This window comes from Mesoplodon densirostris, chromosome X (assembly GCF_025265405.1).
Source record: "Mesoplodon densirostris isolate mMesDen1 chromosome X, mMesDen1 primary haplotype, whole genome shotgun sequence".
Classification (NCBI taxonomy): Eukaryota; Metazoa; Chordata; class Mammalia; order Artiodactyla; family Ziphiidae; genus Mesoplodon; species Mesoplodon densirostris.
The window spans coordinates 78,742,158-78,763,135 of record NC_082681.1 but is presented as its reverse complement, the minus strand read 5'-3'; the positions used below and the strand labels follow the sequence as shown (position 1 = coordinate 78,763,135).

General features: G+C 39.3%; 1 protein-coding gene across 1 annotated transcript in view; it reads right to left on the bottom strand.

Moving 5' to 3' along the window:
• The window catches only part of TEX11 (testis expressed 11), a 378,612-nt gene that overhangs the window by 303,038 nt on the left and 54,596 nt on the right, over positions 1–20,978 (bottom strand). The window contains exons 6-7 of the mRNA XM_060086496.1: positions 19,156–19,236; positions 18,946–19,065 (exon numbers count right to left, since the gene is read on the bottom strand). Of these exons, the coding sequence (XP_059942479.1) occupies positions 18,946–19,065; positions 19,156–19,236 (201 nt within the window). The remainder of the gene's footprint in view (positions 1–18,945; positions 19,066–19,155; positions 19,237–20,978) is intronic.

The following is a 20,978-nucleotide window of genomic DNA, read 5'->3' as shown; positions in this document are numbered from 1 at the left end:
TGTTCACAGATCAGAAGACTTAATAGCCTTAAGATGGCAATGCTCCACAAATCGAGCCAAAGATTCAATGCAATTCCCATCAAAATTCTAGCTGGCTTTTTCTGCAGACACTGACATGCTGATCTTAAGATTCATCTAAAAATTTAAGGGAGCTACAACAAGCAAAACCATTCTGAAAAACAAGAACGAAGTCATAAGGCTCACACTTACTATTTCAAAACTTATTACAAAGCTACCATAGTCGAGACTATGGTATTGGCATAAGGAGAGACATATAAATCAACAGAATAAAACTAACAGTCCAGAAAGAAATGCTTACATTTAGGGTCAATTGATTTTTGAAAAGGGTGCAAAGACAATTCAATGAGGAAAGAATAGTCTCTTTTAAAAAATGGTGCTAGGACTGGATACCCAATACAAAAGAATGAAATTGAATACCTACCTCATGTCATATGAAAAATTGACTCAAAGTAGATCAAAGGCTTAAATGTAAAGCTAAAAGCTATAAAGTTCTTAGACTAAAATTCAGGAGTAAATCTTCATAATCCTGGATTAGGCAATGGTTTCTCAGATATGACAACTAAAGCACAAGCAACAAATGAAAATAATAGATGTCAATTCTCGCCAAATTGATATATAGGCTGAACATAATTCCAATGAAAATTCCAGCAAAAACTTTGTGTAAATGTGGACAAGATTATTCTAAAATTTATATGTAAAGAAAACGGAATTAGAATAGCTAAAATAATTCTGAAAAATAATAATAAAATGGAAAGAATGACTCCACACATTTTCAAGACTTTATAGCTATAGCAACCAAGACACTGTGGTATTGAAAGAAGGATACACCCACAGATCAAAAGGAAAGAACAGAGATCCCAGAAAGAGATCCATCCACACAAGTATGGCCAACTGATATTTAACAAATATGCAAAAGCAATTCAATGGCGAAGGGATAGTCTTTTCAACTAAAGGTGCTGGAGCAATTGGATATCCATAAACAAAAAAGCAACCTCAACCTAAACCTCACACCTTACACAAAAATTAACTCAAAATCAATCATATATTTAAATGCAAAAGGCAAAGCTATAAAACTTTTAGAAGAAAATATAGGAGAAAATCTTTCAGATCTAAGGCTTGGTGAAGAGTTTTGAGACAGAATACCAAAAGCATAATCCATAATAGAAAAAAATCAATTGGACTTCATCAAAATTACTTCTGTTCTGCAACCCGATTAAAAGACTGAACAGACAAGCTACAGACTAAGTGACAATATTTACAAACACATATTGGATGAAGGACTCGAATCTAGAATATATAAATCTCAAAATTCACAGTAAAAAAATCAAACAATCCAATGACAAAATGGTCAAGAGACATGAAGAGACAACTCACCTAAGAGTATATACAACTGGCAGGACTTCCCTCGTAGTACAGTGGTTAAGAATCCGCCTGCCAATGCAGGGGACATGGATTCGAGCCCTGCTCCGAGAAGATCCCACACGCCGTGGAGCAACTAAGCCCGTGCGCCACAACTACTGGGCCTGCACTCTAGAGCCCACGAGACACAACTACTGCCACCACTACTGAAACCCATGTGCCTAGAGCCTGTGCTCTGCAACAAGAAAAGCCACCACAATGAGAAGCCCGCACACCACAACGAAGAGAAGTCTCCGCTCGCCGCAACTAAGGAAAGCCCGCGCGCAGCAACGAAGACCCAAAGCAGACAAAAATAAACAAATAACTAAATTTTTTTAAAAAGAGAATACACAAATGGCAAAAAAGTACATTAAAAAATTCAACATCATTAGCCATTAGTGAAAGGCAAACTAAAACCGATGAGATATCACTACACGTCTAATAGAACAGCTAAAATAAGTCACAATACCAAATGCTGACATGGATGCAGAGAACGGGATCTCTCATACATTGTTGGTGGGAATTAAAATGTCACAGCCACTCTAAAAAACAGTTCGGGAGTCTCTCTAAAAATAAATAGGTAGGGGCTTCCCTGGTGGCACAGTGGTTAAGAATCTGCCTGACAATGCAAGGGACATGGGTTCGAGCCCTGGTCTGGGAAGATCCCACATGCCGTGGAGCAACTAAGCCCGTGCGCTACAACTACTGAGCCTGAGCTCTAGAGCCCGCAAGCCACAACTGCTGAGCCCATGGGCCACAACTACTGAAGCCTGCGAGCCTAGAGCCCGCGTGCTCCACAATGAGAAGCCACGACAATGCGAAGCCCACGCACCATAACGAAGAGCACCCACTCACCACAACTAAAGAAAGCTTGTGCACAGCAACGAAGACCCAACACAGCCATAAATAAATAAATAAATAAATAAATAAATAAATAAATAAATAAACAGATAAATAAATAAAATAAATAGGTAGAGGGGAGCTTCAAGATGGCAGAAGAGTAAGACGTGGAGATAACAATCCTCCCCACAAATACCTCAGAAATACATCTGCAAGTGGAACAACTTCTACAGAACACCTACTGAACACTGGCAGACCTCAGACCTCCCAAAAGGCAAGAAACTCCCCACGTTCCTGGGTAGGGCAAAACAAAAAAGAAAAAACAGAGACAAAACAATAGGGACAGGAGCTGCACCAGTGGGAGGGAGCTGTGAAGGAGGAAAGGTTTCCACACACTAGGAAGCCCCGTCGCAGGCAGAGACTGTGGGTGGCAGAGGGGGGAAGCTACGGAGCCACGGAGGAGAGCGCAGCAACAGGGATGCAGAGGGCAAAGCAGAGAGATTCCCGCACAGAGGATGAGGGCCGACCAGAACTTACCAGCTCGAGGCGCTTCTCTGTTCACCCGCTGGGACAGGCAGGGGCTGGGAGCCGAAGTACCAGCTTCAGAGGACAGATCCCAGGGACAGGACTGGGGTTGGCTGCATGAACACAGCCAGAAGGGGGCTAGAGTGCCACAGCTAGCCGGGATGCAGTCCAGGAAAGTGTCTGGAGCTGCCAAAGAGGCAAGAGACTTTATCTTGCCTCTTGGTTTCCTGGCGCATGAGAAGAGGGGATTAAGAGCACCAATTAAAGGTGCTCCAGAGACAGGCGTGAGCCGAGGCTATCAGCATGGCCCCTGAAACGGGCATGAGATGGTCAGGTTGCTTCTACAGCCACCAAGAAGCCTATATGCTAGCACAAGTCACTATCCACACCGCCCCTCCCGGGAACATGTGCGACTCACCACTGCCAGGGTCCCGAGATCCAGGGACAACTTCCCCGGGAGAACACACAGTGCATCTCAGGCTGGTGCAACATCACACTGGCCTCTCCCGCCACAGGCTCGCCCTGCACTCCGTAACCCTCCCTCCCCCTGGCCTGAGTGAGCCAGAGCCCCCAAATTAGCTGCTCCTTTAACCCCATCCTGTCTATGTAAGAACAGACGCCCTCAGGCAACCTACACGCAGAGGCAGGGCCAAATCCAAAGCTGACCCCAAGAGCTGTGTGAACAAAGAAGAGAAAGGGAAATTTCTCCCAGCTGCCTCAGGAGCAACAGATTAAATGTTCACAACCAACTTGATATACCCTGCATCTGTGGAATACGTGAATAGACAACAAACAATCCCAAATTGAGGAGGTGGACTTTGGGAGCAACAATATATATATATTTTTCTCTTTTTGTCAGTGTGTATGTGTATGCTTCTGTGTGTGATTTTGCCTATATAGCTTTGCTTTTACCATTTGTCCTAAGGTTCTCTCTGTCCGTTTTTTGGGGGTTTTTTAGTATACTTTTCAGCGCTTCTTATCATTGGTGGACTTCTTTTCTCGTTTGGATGTTCTCTTCTTTCTTTCTTTCCTTTTAATTACTTTAAAAAAATTTTTAATAATTATATTTTGTTTTTTAATAACATTTTTATTTTATTATATTTTATTTTATCTTTTTCTTTCTTTCCTTCTTTATTTCTCCCTTTTATTCTGAGCCATGTGGATGACAGGATCTTGGGGCTCCAGGCAGGGGTCACAACTGTGCCTCTGAGGTAAGAGAGCCAAGTTCCGGACACTGGTCCACAATACACCTCCCAGCTCCACATAATATCAAACGGCGAAAATCTCCCAGAGATCTCCATCTCAACACGAAGACCCAGCTCCACTCAACGAGCAGCAAGCTACAGTGCTTGATGCCCTATGCCAAAAAAACTAGAAAGACAGGAACACAACCCCACCCAGTAGCAGAGAGGCTGCCTAAAATCATAATAAGGTCACAGACACCACAAAACACACCAGCAGACGTGGATGTGCCATCAGAAAGACAGATCCAGCCTCATCCACCAGAACACAGGCACTAGTCCCCTCCACCAGGAAGCTACACAACCCACTGAACCAACCTTAGCCACAGGGGGCAGACACCAAACACAAGGGGAACTACGAACCTGCAGCCTGCGAAAAAGAGACCCCAAACAGAGTAAGTTAAGCAAAATGAGAAGACAGAGAAACACACAGCAGATGAAGGAGCAAGGCAAAAACCCATGAGACCAAACAAATGAAGAGGAAATAGGCAGTCTACCTGAAAAAGAATTCAGAATAGTGATAGTAAAGATGATCCAAAATCTTGGAAACAGAATGGAGAAAATACAAGAAACCTTTAACAAGGACCTAGATGAACTAAACAGCAAAGAAACAATCATGAACAACACAGTAAATGAAATTTAAAATTCTCTGGAAGGAATCAAGAGCAGAATAACTGACGCAGAAGAACAGATAAGTGACCTGGAAAATAAAATAGTGGAAATAACTACTGCAGAGCAGAATAAAGAAAAAAGAATGAAAAGAATTCAGGACAGACTCAGAGACCTCTGGAACAATATTAAACATACCAACATTCGAATTACAGGGCTCCCAGAAGAAGAAGAGAAAAAGAAAGGGACTGAGAAAATATTTGAAAAGATTATAGTTGAAAACTTCCCTAATATGGGAAAGGAAATAGTTAATCAAGTCCAGGAAGCACAGAGACTCCCATACAGGATAAATCCAGAGAGAAACACAGCAAGACACATATGAATCAAACTATCAAAAATTAAATGCAAAGAAAAAATATTAAAAGCAGCAAGGGAAAACAACAAATAACATACAAGGGAATCCCCATAAGGTTAACAGCTGATCTTTCAGCAGAAACTCTGCAATCCAGAAGGGAGGGGTAGGACATATTTAAAGTGATGAAAGGGGAAAACCTACAACCAAGATTTCTCTACCCAGCAAGGGTCTCATTCAGATTTGACAGAGAAACTACAACCTTTAGAGACAAGCAGAAGCTAAGAGAATTCAGCACCACCAAACCAGCTCTACAACAAATGCTAAAGGAACTTCTCTAGGCAGGAAACACAAGAGAAGGAAAAGACCTACAAGAACAAACCCAAAACAATTAAGAAAATGGTAATAGGAACATACATATCGATAATTACCTTAAATGTAAATGGATTAAATGATCCAACCAAAAGACACAGACTGGCTGAATGGAAACAAAAACAACACCCACATATATGCTGTCTAAAACAGACCCACTTCAGACCTACGAACACATACAGACTGAAATTGAGGGGATGGAAAAAGATATTCCATGCAAAGGGAAATCAAAAGAAAGCTGGAGTAGCAATTCTCATATCAGACAAAATAGACTTTAAAATAAAGACTATTACAAGAGACAAAGAAGGACACTACATAATGATCAAGGGAACAATCCAAGAAGAAGATATAACAATTGTAAATATTTATGCACCCAACATAGGAGCACCTCAATACATCAGGGAAATACTAACAGCCATAAAACAGGAAATCGACAGTAACACCATCATAGTAGGGGATATTAACACCCCACTTTCACCAATGGACAGATCATCCAAAATGAAAATAAATAAGGAAACACAAGCTTTAAATGATACATTCAACAAGATGGACTTAACTGATATTTATAGGACATTCCATCTGAAAACAACAAAATACACTTTCTTCTCAAGTGCTCATGGAACATTCTCCAGGATAGATCATATCTTGGGTCACAAATCAAGCCTTGGTAAATTTAAGAAAACTGAAATCGTATCAAGTATGTTTTCTGACCACAACGTTATGAGACTAGCTATCAATTACAGGGAAAAATCTGTAAAAAATACAAACACACGGAGGCTAAACAATACACTACTTAATAACCAAGAGATCACTGAGGAAATCAAGAAATACCTAGAAACAAATGACAATGAAAACACGACGACCCAAAACCTATGGGATGCGGCAAAAGCAATTCTAACAGTGAAGTTTATAGCAATACAATCGTAACTTAAGAAACAAGAAACATCTCAAATAAACAACCTAACCTTACACCTAAAGCAATTAGAGAAAGGAGAACAAAAAACCCTGAAAGTTAGCAGAAGGAAAGAAATCATAAAGATCAGATCAGAAATAAATGAAAAAGAAATGAAGTAAACGATAGCCGAGATCAATAAAACTAAAAGCTGGTTCTTTGAGAAGATAAACAAAATTGATAAATCATTAGCCAGACTCATCAAGAAAAAAAGGAAGAAGACTCAAATCAATAGAATTAGAAATGAAAAAGGAGAAGTAACAACTGACCCTCCAGAAATACAAAGGATCATGAGAGATTACTACAAGCAACTCTATGCCAATAAAATGGACAACCTGGAAGAAATGGACAGATTCTTAGAAACACACAACCTTCCGAGACTGAACCAGGAAGAAATGGAAAATATGACCAGACCACTCACAAGCACTGAAATTTAAACTGTGATTAAAATCTTCCAACAAACAAAAGCCCAGGACCAGATGGCTTCACAGGCGAATTCTATCAAACATTTACAGAAAAGCTAACACCTATCTTTCTCAAACTCCCCCAAAATAGAGCAGAGGAAGGAACACTCCCAAACTCATTCTACGAGGCCACCATCACCCTGATACCAAAACCAGACAAAGATGTCACAAAAAAAGAAAACTACAAACCGATATCACTGATGAACACAGACGCAAAAATATTCAATAAAATACAAGCAAACAGAATCCAACAGCACGTTAAAAGGATCATACACCATAATCAAGTGGGGTTTATCCCAGGTATGCAAGGTTTCTTCAGTATATGCAAATCAATCAATGTGATACACCATATAAACAAACTGAAGAATAAAAACCATAAAACTGGAAAACAGGACAGCTACATGTAAAGAATGAAATTAGAACACTCCCTAACACCATACACAAAAATAAACTCAAAATGGATTAAATACCTAAATGTAAGGCAAGACACTATCAAACCCTTAGAGGAAAACATAGGCAGAACACTCTATGACATAAATCACAGCAAGATCCTTTTGGACCCACCTCCTAGAGAAACGGAAATAAAAACAAAAATAAACAAATGGGACCTAATGAAACTTCAAAGCTCTTGCACATCAAAGGAAACCATAAACAAGACGAAAAGACAACCGTTCAGAATGGGAGAAAATATGTGCAAACGAAGCAACTGACAAAGGATTAATCTCCACAATTTACAAGCAGCTCATGCAGCTCAATATCAAAAAAACAAACAACCCAATCCAAAAATGGGCAGAAGACCTAAACAGACATTTCTCCAAAGAAAATATACAGATTGATAACAAACACATGAAAGAATGCTCAACATCATTAATCATTAGAGAAATGCAAATCAAAACTACAATGTGATATCATCTCACACTGGTCAGAATGGCCATCATCAACATATCTACACACAATAAATGCTGGAGAGGGTGTGGAGAAAAGGGAACCCTCTTGCACTGTTGGTGGGAATGTAAGCTGATACAGCCACTATGGAGAGCAGTATGGAGGTTCCTTAAAAAACTAAAAATAGAACTACCATATGACCCGGCAACCCAACTACTGGGAATATACCCTGAGAAAACTATAATTCAAAAAGAGTCATGCACCACACTGTTCACTGAAGCTCTGTGTACAATAGTCAGGACATGGAATCAACCTAAGTGTCCATTGACAGATGAATGGATAAAGAAGATGTGGCACATATATACAATGGAATATTACTCAGCCATAAAAAGAAACAAAATTGAGTTATTTTTAGTGAGGTGGATGGACCTAGAGTCTGTCATAGAGAGTGAAGTAAGTCAGAAAGAGAAAAACAAATACTATATGCTAACACGTATATATGGAATCAAAAAAAATGTTCATGAAGAACCTAGGGGCAAGATCAAATAAACATGAAGACCTACTAGAGAATGGACTTGAGGACACGGGGAAGGGGAAGGGTAAGCTGGGACAAAGTGAGAGAGTGGTAGTGTGTATATGGACATATATACACTACCAAATGTAAAATAGATAGCTAGTGGGAAGCAGTCGCACAGCACAGGGAGATCAGCTCGGCACTTTGTGACCAACTAGAAGGGTGGGATAGGGAGGGTGGGAGGGAGGGAGACACAAGGGGAAAGAGATATGGCGATATATGTATAAGTATAACTGACTTACTTTGTTATAAAGCAGAAACTAACACACCATTGTAAAGCAATTATACTCCAATAAAAATGTTTTTAAAAATTTTAAAGAAAAAGAAAAAAAATACTATTATGTATAAAGTAATCTACAAGGATGTATCGTGTAACACAGGAATATAGCCAGTATTTTATAATAACTATAACTGGAGTATAACCTTAAAAATTGTCAATCATTATATTGCACATATATAACATATAATGTTGTACATCAACTATACGTCAATAAAAAAATTATATAAAGCACTTAGGTTTTTTTCTCACATGAACTGCTATCAAGCCAAATGTATCCCTGACACAGTGTATTACATAGGGAGTTGGTATCTTAAATATTGCAATTTTACAGGCTTGAGGAGTTTAAGTAACAGCCCAAGGTCATACAGCAAGTTCGTGTAATAGTTAAGATATAAGACCAAGACCTGCTGGACTTCATATCAGTTTTTTATAGTAGTTCCATTAAAGTAGCCAACAAAGGATATTAACATTACAAGGCAAGACAATATTACCACAAGGGGTTCTCTTTTTAAATAGTCAACAACCTATGTTGTAGGGTAGGGAGCGTTAGACTATAAGTCAGAAAATCTTGGTTCTGGTCTTAGATCTTCAACTAACTCACACCTTCTCTCTAAACCTCAGTTTCATCATTTAAAAAATGAGAAGGAATTAAACAAAACCTAAATAAATGGGTAGATATCTCATATTCATGGATCAGAATACTTAACATTATTAAGATAGCAATACTCCTCAAATTGATCCAGATTGAATGCTATTCCTATCAGGATCCCAGCTGATTTGTTGCAAAAACTGACAAGCATATCCTAAAATTCATATGGAAATGCAAGAGACCCAGAAGAGCTGAATAACCTTGAAAAATAACAAAGCTGGAAACTCACACTTCCTGATTTCAAAACTGACTACATAACTACTGTAATCAAGACAGTGTGGCACTGGTAAAAAGACAAACATATAGATCAGTGGAACAGAATCAGGAGTCCAGAAATAAACCCTCACATTTAGGATCAATTAATTTTTTTTAAACACAAAGTCTTTTATTGAGAAGCCACACAAATTAACTCCAAATTACTGCTACAGAGAAGAGGAGGCTTCAAGGCACAAAACTTGTTGCTGCACTCCATCTTACTTTATTGTAGTGTCTTCACTCAAGTACTAGAAGCTAAAAGCCATCCCTTTTACAGTACTACCTCTTTCCATCTCTGCTCTTGCCCCCTGTAGTTTCATTAAAAGACAATGAGTGTTTTAAGGTAGTCAAATGGAAAATATAAAATTGCACCATTTTATCAAAGCTTAAGGTATTTCCGTTCTCAAGCATGAGAAGAATTCAAAATAACACACTTGGTATTTTATTACACTCCATTCCCTGTGTCATTTCCTCATCAAAAGGCTCTTGGTTGGAACAGCCTTTGGAATCGGAAAGGTGGTACAATCCCAGACTGATAAATAGAGGTAAAATTTTTTAAAACAATGGCCAAATTAGCTCAATTTAATTTAATTTGTTCTCTAGATCATTAAACTTGATTTTTAGTTTCAAAGATAATATTATTGTAACTCTCTATTCCTCCTATGTTTAGTTGACACAGATCTAAAAATTACAGCCTTTTTTGGGCTTTTTTAAAACATATTTATTGGAGCATAATTGCTTTACAATGGTGTGTTACTTTCTGCTTTATAACAAAATGAATCAGCTATACATATATATTCCCATATCTCATCCCTCTTGCGCTTCCCTCCCACCCTCCCTATCCCACCCCTCTAGGTGATCACAAAGCACCGAGCTGATCTCCCTGTGCTATGCGGCTGCTTCCCACTACCTATCTATTTTACGTTTGGTAGTGTATATATGTGCATGCCACTCTCTCACTCTCTCACTTCCTCCCAGCTTACCGTTTCGCCTCCCTGTGTCCTAAGTCCATTCTCTATGTCTGCATCTTTATTCTTGCCCTGCCCCTAGGTTCTTCAGTCCTCTATTTTTTTTAGATTCCATATATATGTGTAAGCATACAGTATTTGTTTTCCTTTCTGACTTACTTCACTCTGTATGACACACTCTACGTCCATCCACCTCACTACAAATAACTCAATTTCGTTTCTTTTTATGGCTGAGTAATATTCCATTGTATATATCTGCCACATATTTTTTATCCATTCATCTGTTGACTGACACTTAGGTTGCTTCAATGTCCTGGCTATTGTAAATAGAGCTGCAATGAACATTGTGGTACATGACTCTTTTTGAATTATGGTTTTCTCAGGGTACATGCCCAGTAGTGGGATTGCTGGGGTGTAGTTTTAAGGGGCCTCCATACTGTCCTCCACAGTGGCTGTTACCAATTTACATTCCCACCAACAGTGCAAGAGGGATCCCTTTTCTCCACACCCTCTCCATCATTTACTGTCTCTAGATTTTTTGATGATGGTATTCTGAGTGGTGTGAGGTGATACCTCAGTGTAGTTTTGAGTTGCATTTCTCTAATGATTAGTGATGTTGAACACCTTTTCATGTGTCTGTTGGAAATCTGTATATCTTCTTTGGAGAAAGGTCTATTTACGTCTTCAGCCCTTTATTGGACTGGGTTGTTTGTTTTTTGGTATTGAGCTGCCCAAGCTGCTTACAAATTTTGGAGATTAGTCCTTTGTCAGCTGTTCCGTTTGCACATATTTTCTCCCATTCTGAGGGTTGTCTTTTCATCTTGTTTATGGTTTCCTTTGCTGTGTCAATGCTTTTAAGTTTCATTAGGTCCCCTTTATTTTTGTTTTTATTTCCATTTCTCAAGGAGGTGGGCCAAAAAGGATCTTGCTGTGATTTATGCCATAGAGTGTTCTGCCTATGTTTTCCTCCTCCAAAAGTCTTTGATCCACTTTGAGTTTATTTTTGTGCGTGGTGTTTGGAGTGTTCTAATTTCATTCTTTTATGTGTAGCTGTCCAGTTTTCTGAGCACCAACTATTGAAGAGGCTGTCTTTTCTCCATTGTATATTCTTGCCTCCTTTATCAAAAATAAGGTGACCATATGTGTGTGTGTTTATCTCTGGGATTTCTATCCTGTTCCATTTATCTATCTTTCTGTTTTTGTGCCAGTACCATACTGTCTTGATTACTGTAGCTTTGTAGTATAGTCTGAAGACCGGGAGGCTGATTCCTACAACTCTGTTTTTCTTTCTCAAGATTGCTTTGGGTACTCGGGGTCTTTTGTGTTTCCCTACAAATTGAGAAATTTTTTGTTCTAGTCCTGTGATAAATACCATTGGGAGCTTGAGAGGGATTGCACTGAATCTGTAGATTGCTTAGGGTAGTATAGTCATTTTCACAATGTTGATTCTGCCAATCCAAGAACATGATATATCTCTCCATCTGGTTGTATCATCTTTAATTTTTTTCAACAGTGTCTTAGAGTTTTCTACATACAGGTCTTTTGTCTCCTTAGGTAGGTTTATTCCTAGCTATTTTATCCTTTTTGTTGCAGTGGTAAATGGGCCTGTTTCCTTAATCTCTATTTCAGATTTTTCTTCCTTAGTGTATAGGAATGCAAGAGATTTCTGTGCATTAATTTTGTATCCTACTACTTTACCAAATTCACGGATTAGCTCTAATAGTTTTCTGGAAGAATCTTTAGGATTCTCTTTGCATAGTATCATGTCATCTGCAAACAGTGACAGCTTTACTTCTTCTCTTCCGATTTGGATTCATTTTCTTTCTTTTTCTTCTCTGAGTGCTGTGGCTAAGACTTCCAAAACCCTTTTGAGTAATAGTGGTGAGAGTGGACAACCTTGTCTTCTTCCTGATCTTAGTGGAAATCGTTTCAGTTTTTCACCACTGAGAATGATGTTGGCTGCGGGTCTGTCATGTATGGCCTTTATTATGTTGAGGTGAGTTCCCTCTATGCCTACTTTCTGCAGGGTTTTTATCATAAATGGGTGCTGAATTTTGTCAAAAGCTTTTTCTGCATCTATTGAGATGATCAAATGAATTTTCTCCTTCCATTTGTTAATATGGTTTATCATGTTGATTGATGTGCATATATTGAAGAATCCTTGCATTCCTGGGATAAACCCCATTTGATCATGTTATATGATCCTTTTAATGTACTCTTGGATTCTGTTTGCTAGTATTTTGTTAAAGATTTTCACATCTATGTTCATCAGTGATATTGGCCTGTAGTTTTCTTTCTTTGTGACATCTTTGTCTGGTTTTGGTATCAGGTATCAGGGTGATGGCGGGCTCATAGAATGAGTTTGGGAGTGTCCTTCCCTATGCTATATTTTGGAAGAGTTTGAGAAAGATAGGTGTTAGCCCTTCTCTAAATTTTTGACAGAATTCGCCTGTCAGGCCATCTCTTCCTGGGCTTTTGTTTGTTTGAAGATTTTTAATCAGTCTCGACTTCAGTGCTTGTGATTGGTCTATTTACATTTTCTATTTCTTCCTCGTTCACTCTCAGAAGGTTGTGCTTTTCTAAGAATTTGTCCCTTTCTTCCAGGTTGTCAACTTTACTGGCATATAGCTGCTTGCACTAATCTCTCATGATCCGTTGTATTTCTGCAGTGTCAGTTGTTACTTCTCCTTTTTCATTAATAATTCTATTGATTTGAGTTTTCTCCCTTTTTTTCTTGATGAGTCTGGCTAATGGTTTATCAATTTTGTTTATCTTCTCAAAGAACCAGCTTTTAGTTTTATTCATCTTTGCTACTGTTTCCTTCATTTCTTTTTCACTTATTTCTGATCTAATCTTTATGATTGCTTTCCATCTGCTACATTTGGGTTTTTTTTCTTCTTCTTTCTCTAATTGCTTTAGGTGAAAGGTTAGGTTGTTTACCTGAGATGTTTCTTGTTTCTTCAGGTAGGAATGTATTGCAATAAACTTCCCTCTTAGAACTGCTTTTGCTGCATGCCATACGTTTTGGGTCATCCTGTTTTCATTGGCATTGGTTTCTACATATTTTTGTATTTCCTTTTTGACTTCCTCAGTGATCCCTTGGTTATTCAGTAGTGTATTCTTTAGCCTCCATTCGTTTGTATTTTTTACAGATTTTCCCCTGTAAGTGATACCTAGTATCATAGCACTGTGGTCGGAAAAGATACTTGACCTAGTATCATAGCACTGTGGTCGGAAAAGATACTTGATACGATTTCAATTTTCTTAAATTTACCAAGGCTTGATCTGTGACCCAAGGTATGACCTATCCTGGAGAATGTTCCATGAGTACTTGAGAAGAAACTGTATTCTGTTGTTTTTGGTTGGAATTTCCTATAAACATCAAATAAGTCCATCTTGTTAAATATATCATTTAAAGCTTGTGGTTCCTTATTTATTTTCACTTTGGATAATCTGTCCATTGGTGAAATTGGGGTATCAAAGTCCCCTACTATGATTGTGTTACTGTCAATTTCCCATTATATGGCTGTTAGCATTTCCCTTATGTATTGAGGTGCTCCTATGTTGGGTGCATAAATATTTACAATTGTTATATCTTCTTCTTGGATCGATCCCTTGATCATTATATAGTGTACTTGTTTCTTGTAATACTCTTTATTTTACAGTTTCTTTTGTCTGATATGAGAATTGCTACTCCAGCTTTCTTTTGATTTCCCTTTGCATGGAATATCTTTTTCCGTCCCCTCACTTTCAGTCTGTATGTGTCCCTAGGTCTGAAGTGGGTCTCTTGTAGACAGCATATACATGGGTCTTGTTTTTGTATCCATTCAGCCAGTCTGTGTCTTTTGGTTGGAGCATTTAATCCACTTACATTTAAGGTAGTTATCGATATGTATGTTCCTATTATCATTTTTAGTTGTTTTCGGTGTGTTATTGTAGGTATATTCCTTCTGTTGTGTTTCTTGCCTAGAGAAGTTCCTTTAGCATTTGTTGTAAAGCTGGCTTAGTGGTGCTGAATTCTCTTAGCTTTTGCTTGTCTGTAAAGGTTTTAATTTCTCCGTCAAATCTGAATGAGATCCCTGCTGGCTAGAGTAATCTTGGTTGTAGGTTTTTCCCTTTCAGCACTTTAAATATTTCCTCCAACTCCATTCTGGCTTGCAGAGTTTCTGCTGAAAGATCACCTGTAACCTTATGGGGATTCCCTTGTATGTTATTTGTCATTTTTCCCTTGCTGCTTTTAATATTTTTGCTTTGTATTTAATTTTTGATAGTTTCATTAACATGTGCCTTGGCATGTTTCTCCTTGGATTTATTGTGTATGGGATCCTCTGTGCTTTGTGGACTTGATTAACTATTTCCTTTCCCATATTAGGGAAGTTTTCAACTATAATCTCTTCGAATATTTTGTCAGTCCCTTTCTTTTCCTCTTCTTCTTCTGGGATCCCTATTATTTGCATGTTGGTGCATTTAATGTTGTCCCAGAGGTCTCTAAGACTGTCCTCAATTCTTTTCATTCTTTTTCCTTTATTCTGCTCTGCTGTAGTTATTTCCACTATTTTATCTTCCAGGTCACTTACCCGTTCTTCTGCCTCAGTTATTCTCCTATTGATCCCTTCTAGAGAGTTTTTAATTTCATTTATTGTGTTATTCATCATTGTTTGTTTACTCTTTAGTTCTTCTAGGTCCTTGTTAAATGTTTCTTGCATTTTGTCTATTCTATTTCCAAGATTTTGGATCATCTTTACTATCATTATTCTGAATTCTTTTTCCGCTAGGCTGCCTATTTCCTCTTCATTTGTTTGGTCTCATGGGTTTTTGCCTTGCTCCTTCATCTGTTGTGTGTTTCTCTGTCTTCTCATTTTGCTTAACTTACTCTGTTTGGGGTCTCCTTTTCGCAGGCTGCAGGTTCATAGTTTCCGTTGTGTTTGGTGTCTGCCCCCAGTGGCTAAGGTTGTTTCAGTGGGTTGTGCAGGCCTCCTGTTGGAGGGGACTGGTGCCTGTGTTCTGGTGGATGAGGCTCGATCTTGTCTTTCTGGTGGACAGGTCCATGTCTGGTGGTGTGTTTTGGGATGTCTGTGGCCTTTTTATGATTTTAGGCAGCCTCTCTGCTAATGGATGGGGTTGTGTTCCTGTCTTGCTAGTTGTTTGGCATAGGGTGTCCAGCATTGTAGCTTGCTGCTCGTTGAGTGGAGCTGGGTCTTATCGTCGAGACGGAGATCTCTGGGAGAGCTCTCGCCATTTGATATTGCTTGGAGCTGGGAGGTCTCTGGTGGACCAATATCCTGAACTTGGCTCTCCCACCTTGGAGGCACAGGCCTGACACCCGGCCATAACACCAAGACCCTGTCAGCTACACGGCTCAGAATCAAAGGGAGAAAAAAAGAAAGAAAGAAGAGAGCAACCAAACCAAAGAACAAATCCACCAATGATAACAAGCACTAGAAACTCTACTAAAAAAAAAATGGACAAACAGAACCGTAGGACAAACGGTAAAAGCAAAGCTATACAGAAAAACATCACATAAAGTAGCATACACATACGCACTCACCAAAAGAGAAAAAGGAAAAAAATACATATATATATATATATATATATATATATATATATATATATATATATATATAAAAGGAACAGGAAGAGAACAACCAAATCACTGAACAAATCTCCCAATGATAATAAACTCTAAATACTAAACTAAGATAAACATAAAACCAGATACAAATTAGATGCAGAAAGCAAACCTCAAGTCTACAGTTGCTCCCAAAGTCCACCGCCTCAATTGTGGGATGATTCGTTGTCTATTCAGGTATTCCACAGATGCAGGGTACATCAAGTTGACTGTGGAGATTTAATCCGCTGCTCCTGAGGCTGCTGGGAGAAATTTCCCTTTCTCTTATTGTTCACACAACTCATGGGGTTCAGCTTTGGATTTGGACCCGCCTCTGCGTGTAGGTCGCCTGAGGGTGTCTGTTCTTTGCTCAGGCAGGATGGGGTTAAAGTAGCAGCTGATTAGGGGGCTCTGGCTCACTCAGGCTTGGGGGAGTAAGGGGTATGGAATGTGGGGCGAGCCTGCGGCAGCAGAGACCTACATGACGTTGCAACAGTCTGAGGCGCGCCGTGTCTTCTCCCAGGGAAGTTGTCCCTGGATCACGGGACCCTGGCAGTGGAGGGCTGCACAGGCTCCCGGAAATGGAGGTATGGATAGTGTCCTGTGCATGCACACTGGCTTCTTGGTGGCTGCAGCAGCAGCCTTAGCATTTCATGCCCGTCTCTGGTGCCCACGATGATAGTCGCAGCTCATGCCTGTCTCTCGAGCTTGTTTAGGCGGTGCTCTGAATCCCCTCTCCTTGTGCACCCCAAAACCGTGGTCTCTTTCCTCTTAGGCAGTTCCAGACTTTTTCCTCCTGGCTATCTGTGGCGCACTAGCCCCCTTCAGGCTGTGTTCACACAGCCAACCCCAGCGCTCTCCCTGGGATCTGTCCTCCAAAGCTGGAGCCTCAGCTCCCAGCCCTCGCCCGTCGCAGAAGGTGAACAGACAAGCCTCTTGGGCTGGTGAGTGCTGGTCGGCACCGATCCTCTGTGCGGGAATCTCTCTGCTTTGCCCTCTGCACCTCTGTTGCTGCGCTGTCCTCCGTGGCCCCAAACCTTCCCCCCTGGCCACCTGCTGTCTCTACCAGTGAAGGGGCTTCCTAGTGTGTGGAAACTTTTCCTCCTTCACAGCTCCCTCCCAGAGGTCCAGGTCCCATCCTTATTCTTGTGTCTCTGTTTTTTCCTTTTTCTTTTGCCCTACCCAGGTTCGTGGGGAGTTTCTTGCCTTTTGGGAAGTGTGAGGTCTTCTGCCAGCATTCAGTAGGTGTTCTGTAGGAGGTGTTCCACATGTAGATGTATTTCTGATGTATGTGTGGAGAGGAAGTTGATCTCCACGTCTTACTCCTCTGCCATCTTGAAGGTCTCCTCTAGTAGCCTTCTTATTTTAGTATTATTTACTCAGTGTGTTGTTGTTGGTTTTAGGGCATTCTATCTGAGCCTCAGGCTCCTCATTCGTAAAATCGGGATAACACCACCTCACAAAATCTCCGCACCACGAAGTCAAATAACAGTTCCAGAGCCTCGCCAGGATCAATTAATTTTTAACAAGAGTGCTAAGACCATTCAATGGGGAAGGTATAGTCTTTTCAATAAATGGTGCTGGGACAACTGGATAGCTATATGCAAAAGAATGCAGTTGGACTCCCACCTCATGCCATACTAGAAAATTAACTTGAAATGGATCAAAGACATAAATGTAAGTGCTAAATCTATAAAACTCATAGATATGCAGAAATTGGAGCCCTCAGAGACTAGTGGCAGAAGTGTAAAATGGTACAGCCACTGTGGGAAACAGTCTGGCAGTTTCACAAAAGGTTAAACACAGAATAATCATGTTATTCAGCAATTCTACTCCTAGGTATATATCCAAGAGAAATTTTAAAACGTACACACAAAAATCTGTACGTGAATGTTCACAGTAGAATTATTCATAATAGCCCCAAACTGGAAACAATCCAAATGTTCATCAATAGATGAATGGATAAACAAAATTTGGTATATCCATACAGTAGAACATTATTTGGTAATAAAAATATTGATACATGCTACAACATAGATGAACCCTGAAAACATGCGAAGTAAAAGAAGCTAATCACAAAAGACCAAATATTGTATGATTTCATTTATATGAAATGCCCAGAACAGGTAAATCTATAAAGACAGAAAGTATATTAGTGGTTGCTAGAGCTGGGGTCAGGAGGAACAGGGAGTGACTGCTAATGGATAGGGGGTTTCTTTTGGGGTACTGAAAATGTTTTAAACTTAAGATTGTGGTGAAGGTTGTACAATTCTATGAATATACTAAAACCACTGAATTGTACATTTAAAATGTGTTAATTTTATAGTATACAAATTATAAATATCTCAATGAAGATGTTAAAAAATAAAAATAAGATTATGCTAGATGATTCTTAAGGTCTCTTTCATTTCTAGAATTACATAATTTCAGAGAGTAAACTCATCACAGCTTACATTTTGTCAACTGAAAATGCACACCTACCTGCATGGTGACAAAAGAAGAAAACCCACAAGCCAAACAGAGGTGAAGTACAACTCTGAACACTGACATCAGCAGACTTTTAGAAAACATCAGCAAACAACCCAGAATAATTGCAAATGTGAAGGCTCTTCTTGGGCAAATATTTTAGGTAGACTATGAATGTAAGATATCCACAGAGACAGGTATTTCAAGTAGAGGCCACTGCCACAAATAAATGATAGACATTACATGCAGTGGCTGAAAATGATGATTAGTTATATAAGTCTTTTCAATCTCATCCACCCCAATAGGTACCAATCACCATTAGTAATGTCACCTTCAGATATAAAACAGAGATTAAAAAGGCCAAATATAATATCCTATAAAAGACCAATGACACCTGACTTTCTTCTAATAGGTTACATGTCATCACTTTTGCATTTACGTATATAAAATACCCTACTGTGAAGCCCTAGTGACTATGATACCTACTGACTCTGCTTGGTAAGACAGCACTCTGAAAACGTCCCTCTCCGTATCATTCTTCTGCATAGTCACATGGGCCTCAGTGGAGCAACTCTGCATTAATTTGACATATAACTGCTCCACACCCTGGAAAATAAACCACAATACAATGTAATGATGCAAATAACCACAATTGTTACTAATAACTGCCACAGCTAAAAATCAGTGGTAACTTACAGCCATGGCAGCTTGAAAAAATTCATCAGCGATCACAGCATTTCCAATATCCACCCATCCTACTCCTGTTTTCATATTCAGCTGGAAGAAAGAAGTTAGAAAATAATTTTTAAAAATTCACACCTCTTCCAAACTGATTGAGGATTATATTGGAGAAAATATTTAATCCTCTGTCCATATTCAGCAGTGTAATCCACAGAAAACAAAAAACTAACAGCATTTATTAGAGTTCTGTGCTCTGTTCGGAACTCCATAATTAAAGAGAAACGGTCTTAAGAAAAGCAATAATAAAAAATTAATAGATTTGGGCTTCCCTGGTGGCACAGTGGTTGAGAGTCCGCCTGCCGATGCAGGGGACGCGAGTTCGTGCCCCGGCCTGGGAAGATCCCACATGCCGCGGAGCGGCTAGGCCCGTGAGCCATGGCTGCTGAGCCTGCACGTCTGGAGCCTGTGCTCTGCAACGGGAGAGGCCACAACAGTGAGAAGCCTGCGTACCGCAAAAAAAAAAAAAAAAAAAAAAAAAAAAATTAATAGATTTGAAAACACATCTTCTAAGAAAAGACTAAAAGAAAACATTGAGATAATTTAGACAGGAAGAGAAAGTTCTAAAACTTAATGCCTGGGGCTTCCCTGGTGGTGCAGTGGTTGAGAATCTGCCTGCTAATGCATGGGACATGGGTTTGAGCCTTGGTCTGGGAGGATCCCACATGCCGCGGAGCAACTAGGCCCGTGAGCCACAACTATTGAGCCTGCATGTCTGGAGCCTGTGCTCCGCAACAAGAGAGGCTGCGACAGTGAGAGGCCCGTGCACCGCGATGAAGAGTGGCCCCCACTTGCCACAACTAGAGAAAGCCTTCGCACAGAAATGAAGACGCAACACAGCAAAATTAAATAAATTGATTAATAAACTCCTACCACCAACATCTTCTTAAAATAAAAAAAAACTTAATGCCTCTCATACTTTAAGAAAGTTGTATGATAAGCACTAGCCTATAAGTCAACATACCTCGGTTCTAGTTTTTAATTATGTCTCTAATAAAATTTTTCTTAGTCCAGCAAATGTTTATTATGTATCCTTTACATGCCAGGCACCCTGAAGAAGCTCACAGTATTATAACTGACAGACACAAATACTGTGGAAGCAAACAAGGACTGAATCAAGATGGAGGATTGAGCACACACTACAGCCACCCCTTCTATTATAAATCCCTAGAAATGATGTGTATATAGTACATACTATGATATACTATAAATTTTATATACTATAAATGTATATAATATATACTATAAATTTTATATACTATAAACCCCTAGAAAGGATATATATATCATATAAATATATTATGATACATATTATATATATTATATAAATCCTTTCTAGGGATTTATATTTTTTTTTCTAGAAATAAAAGAAAAATATACATATTTTTCTTATTAATAATAGTCCTGAAAAATAAGGGGCGTTTTCAGTTGATATGAAATTATGAAGAACCTCTGAAAAATAGACAGCAAATGGAATGAGGCAAAATCCCATATCCTAAAATGCACAAAAATGCAAAATGTGGAAACATTCTGGATATGAACAGGAGGAGTATCAGGCAGTAGGCTTCATCCCCAAGAGCTATACTCTCCCCTCCTCCCCAGAAAGGAACAGTAAGTACAATCACTTAGGCTAGAGAAAAACAGAGTTCCAGGTGGCTGATAACACAGGTCAATGCAAAACCTCTGGTCTTAATTCTCCATCAGTCACTGGATTCAGTTACAATAAATAGTGTGATGCAGAAGACTATCAAGGAATCTCAAATTAAATATAAGCAAGAATC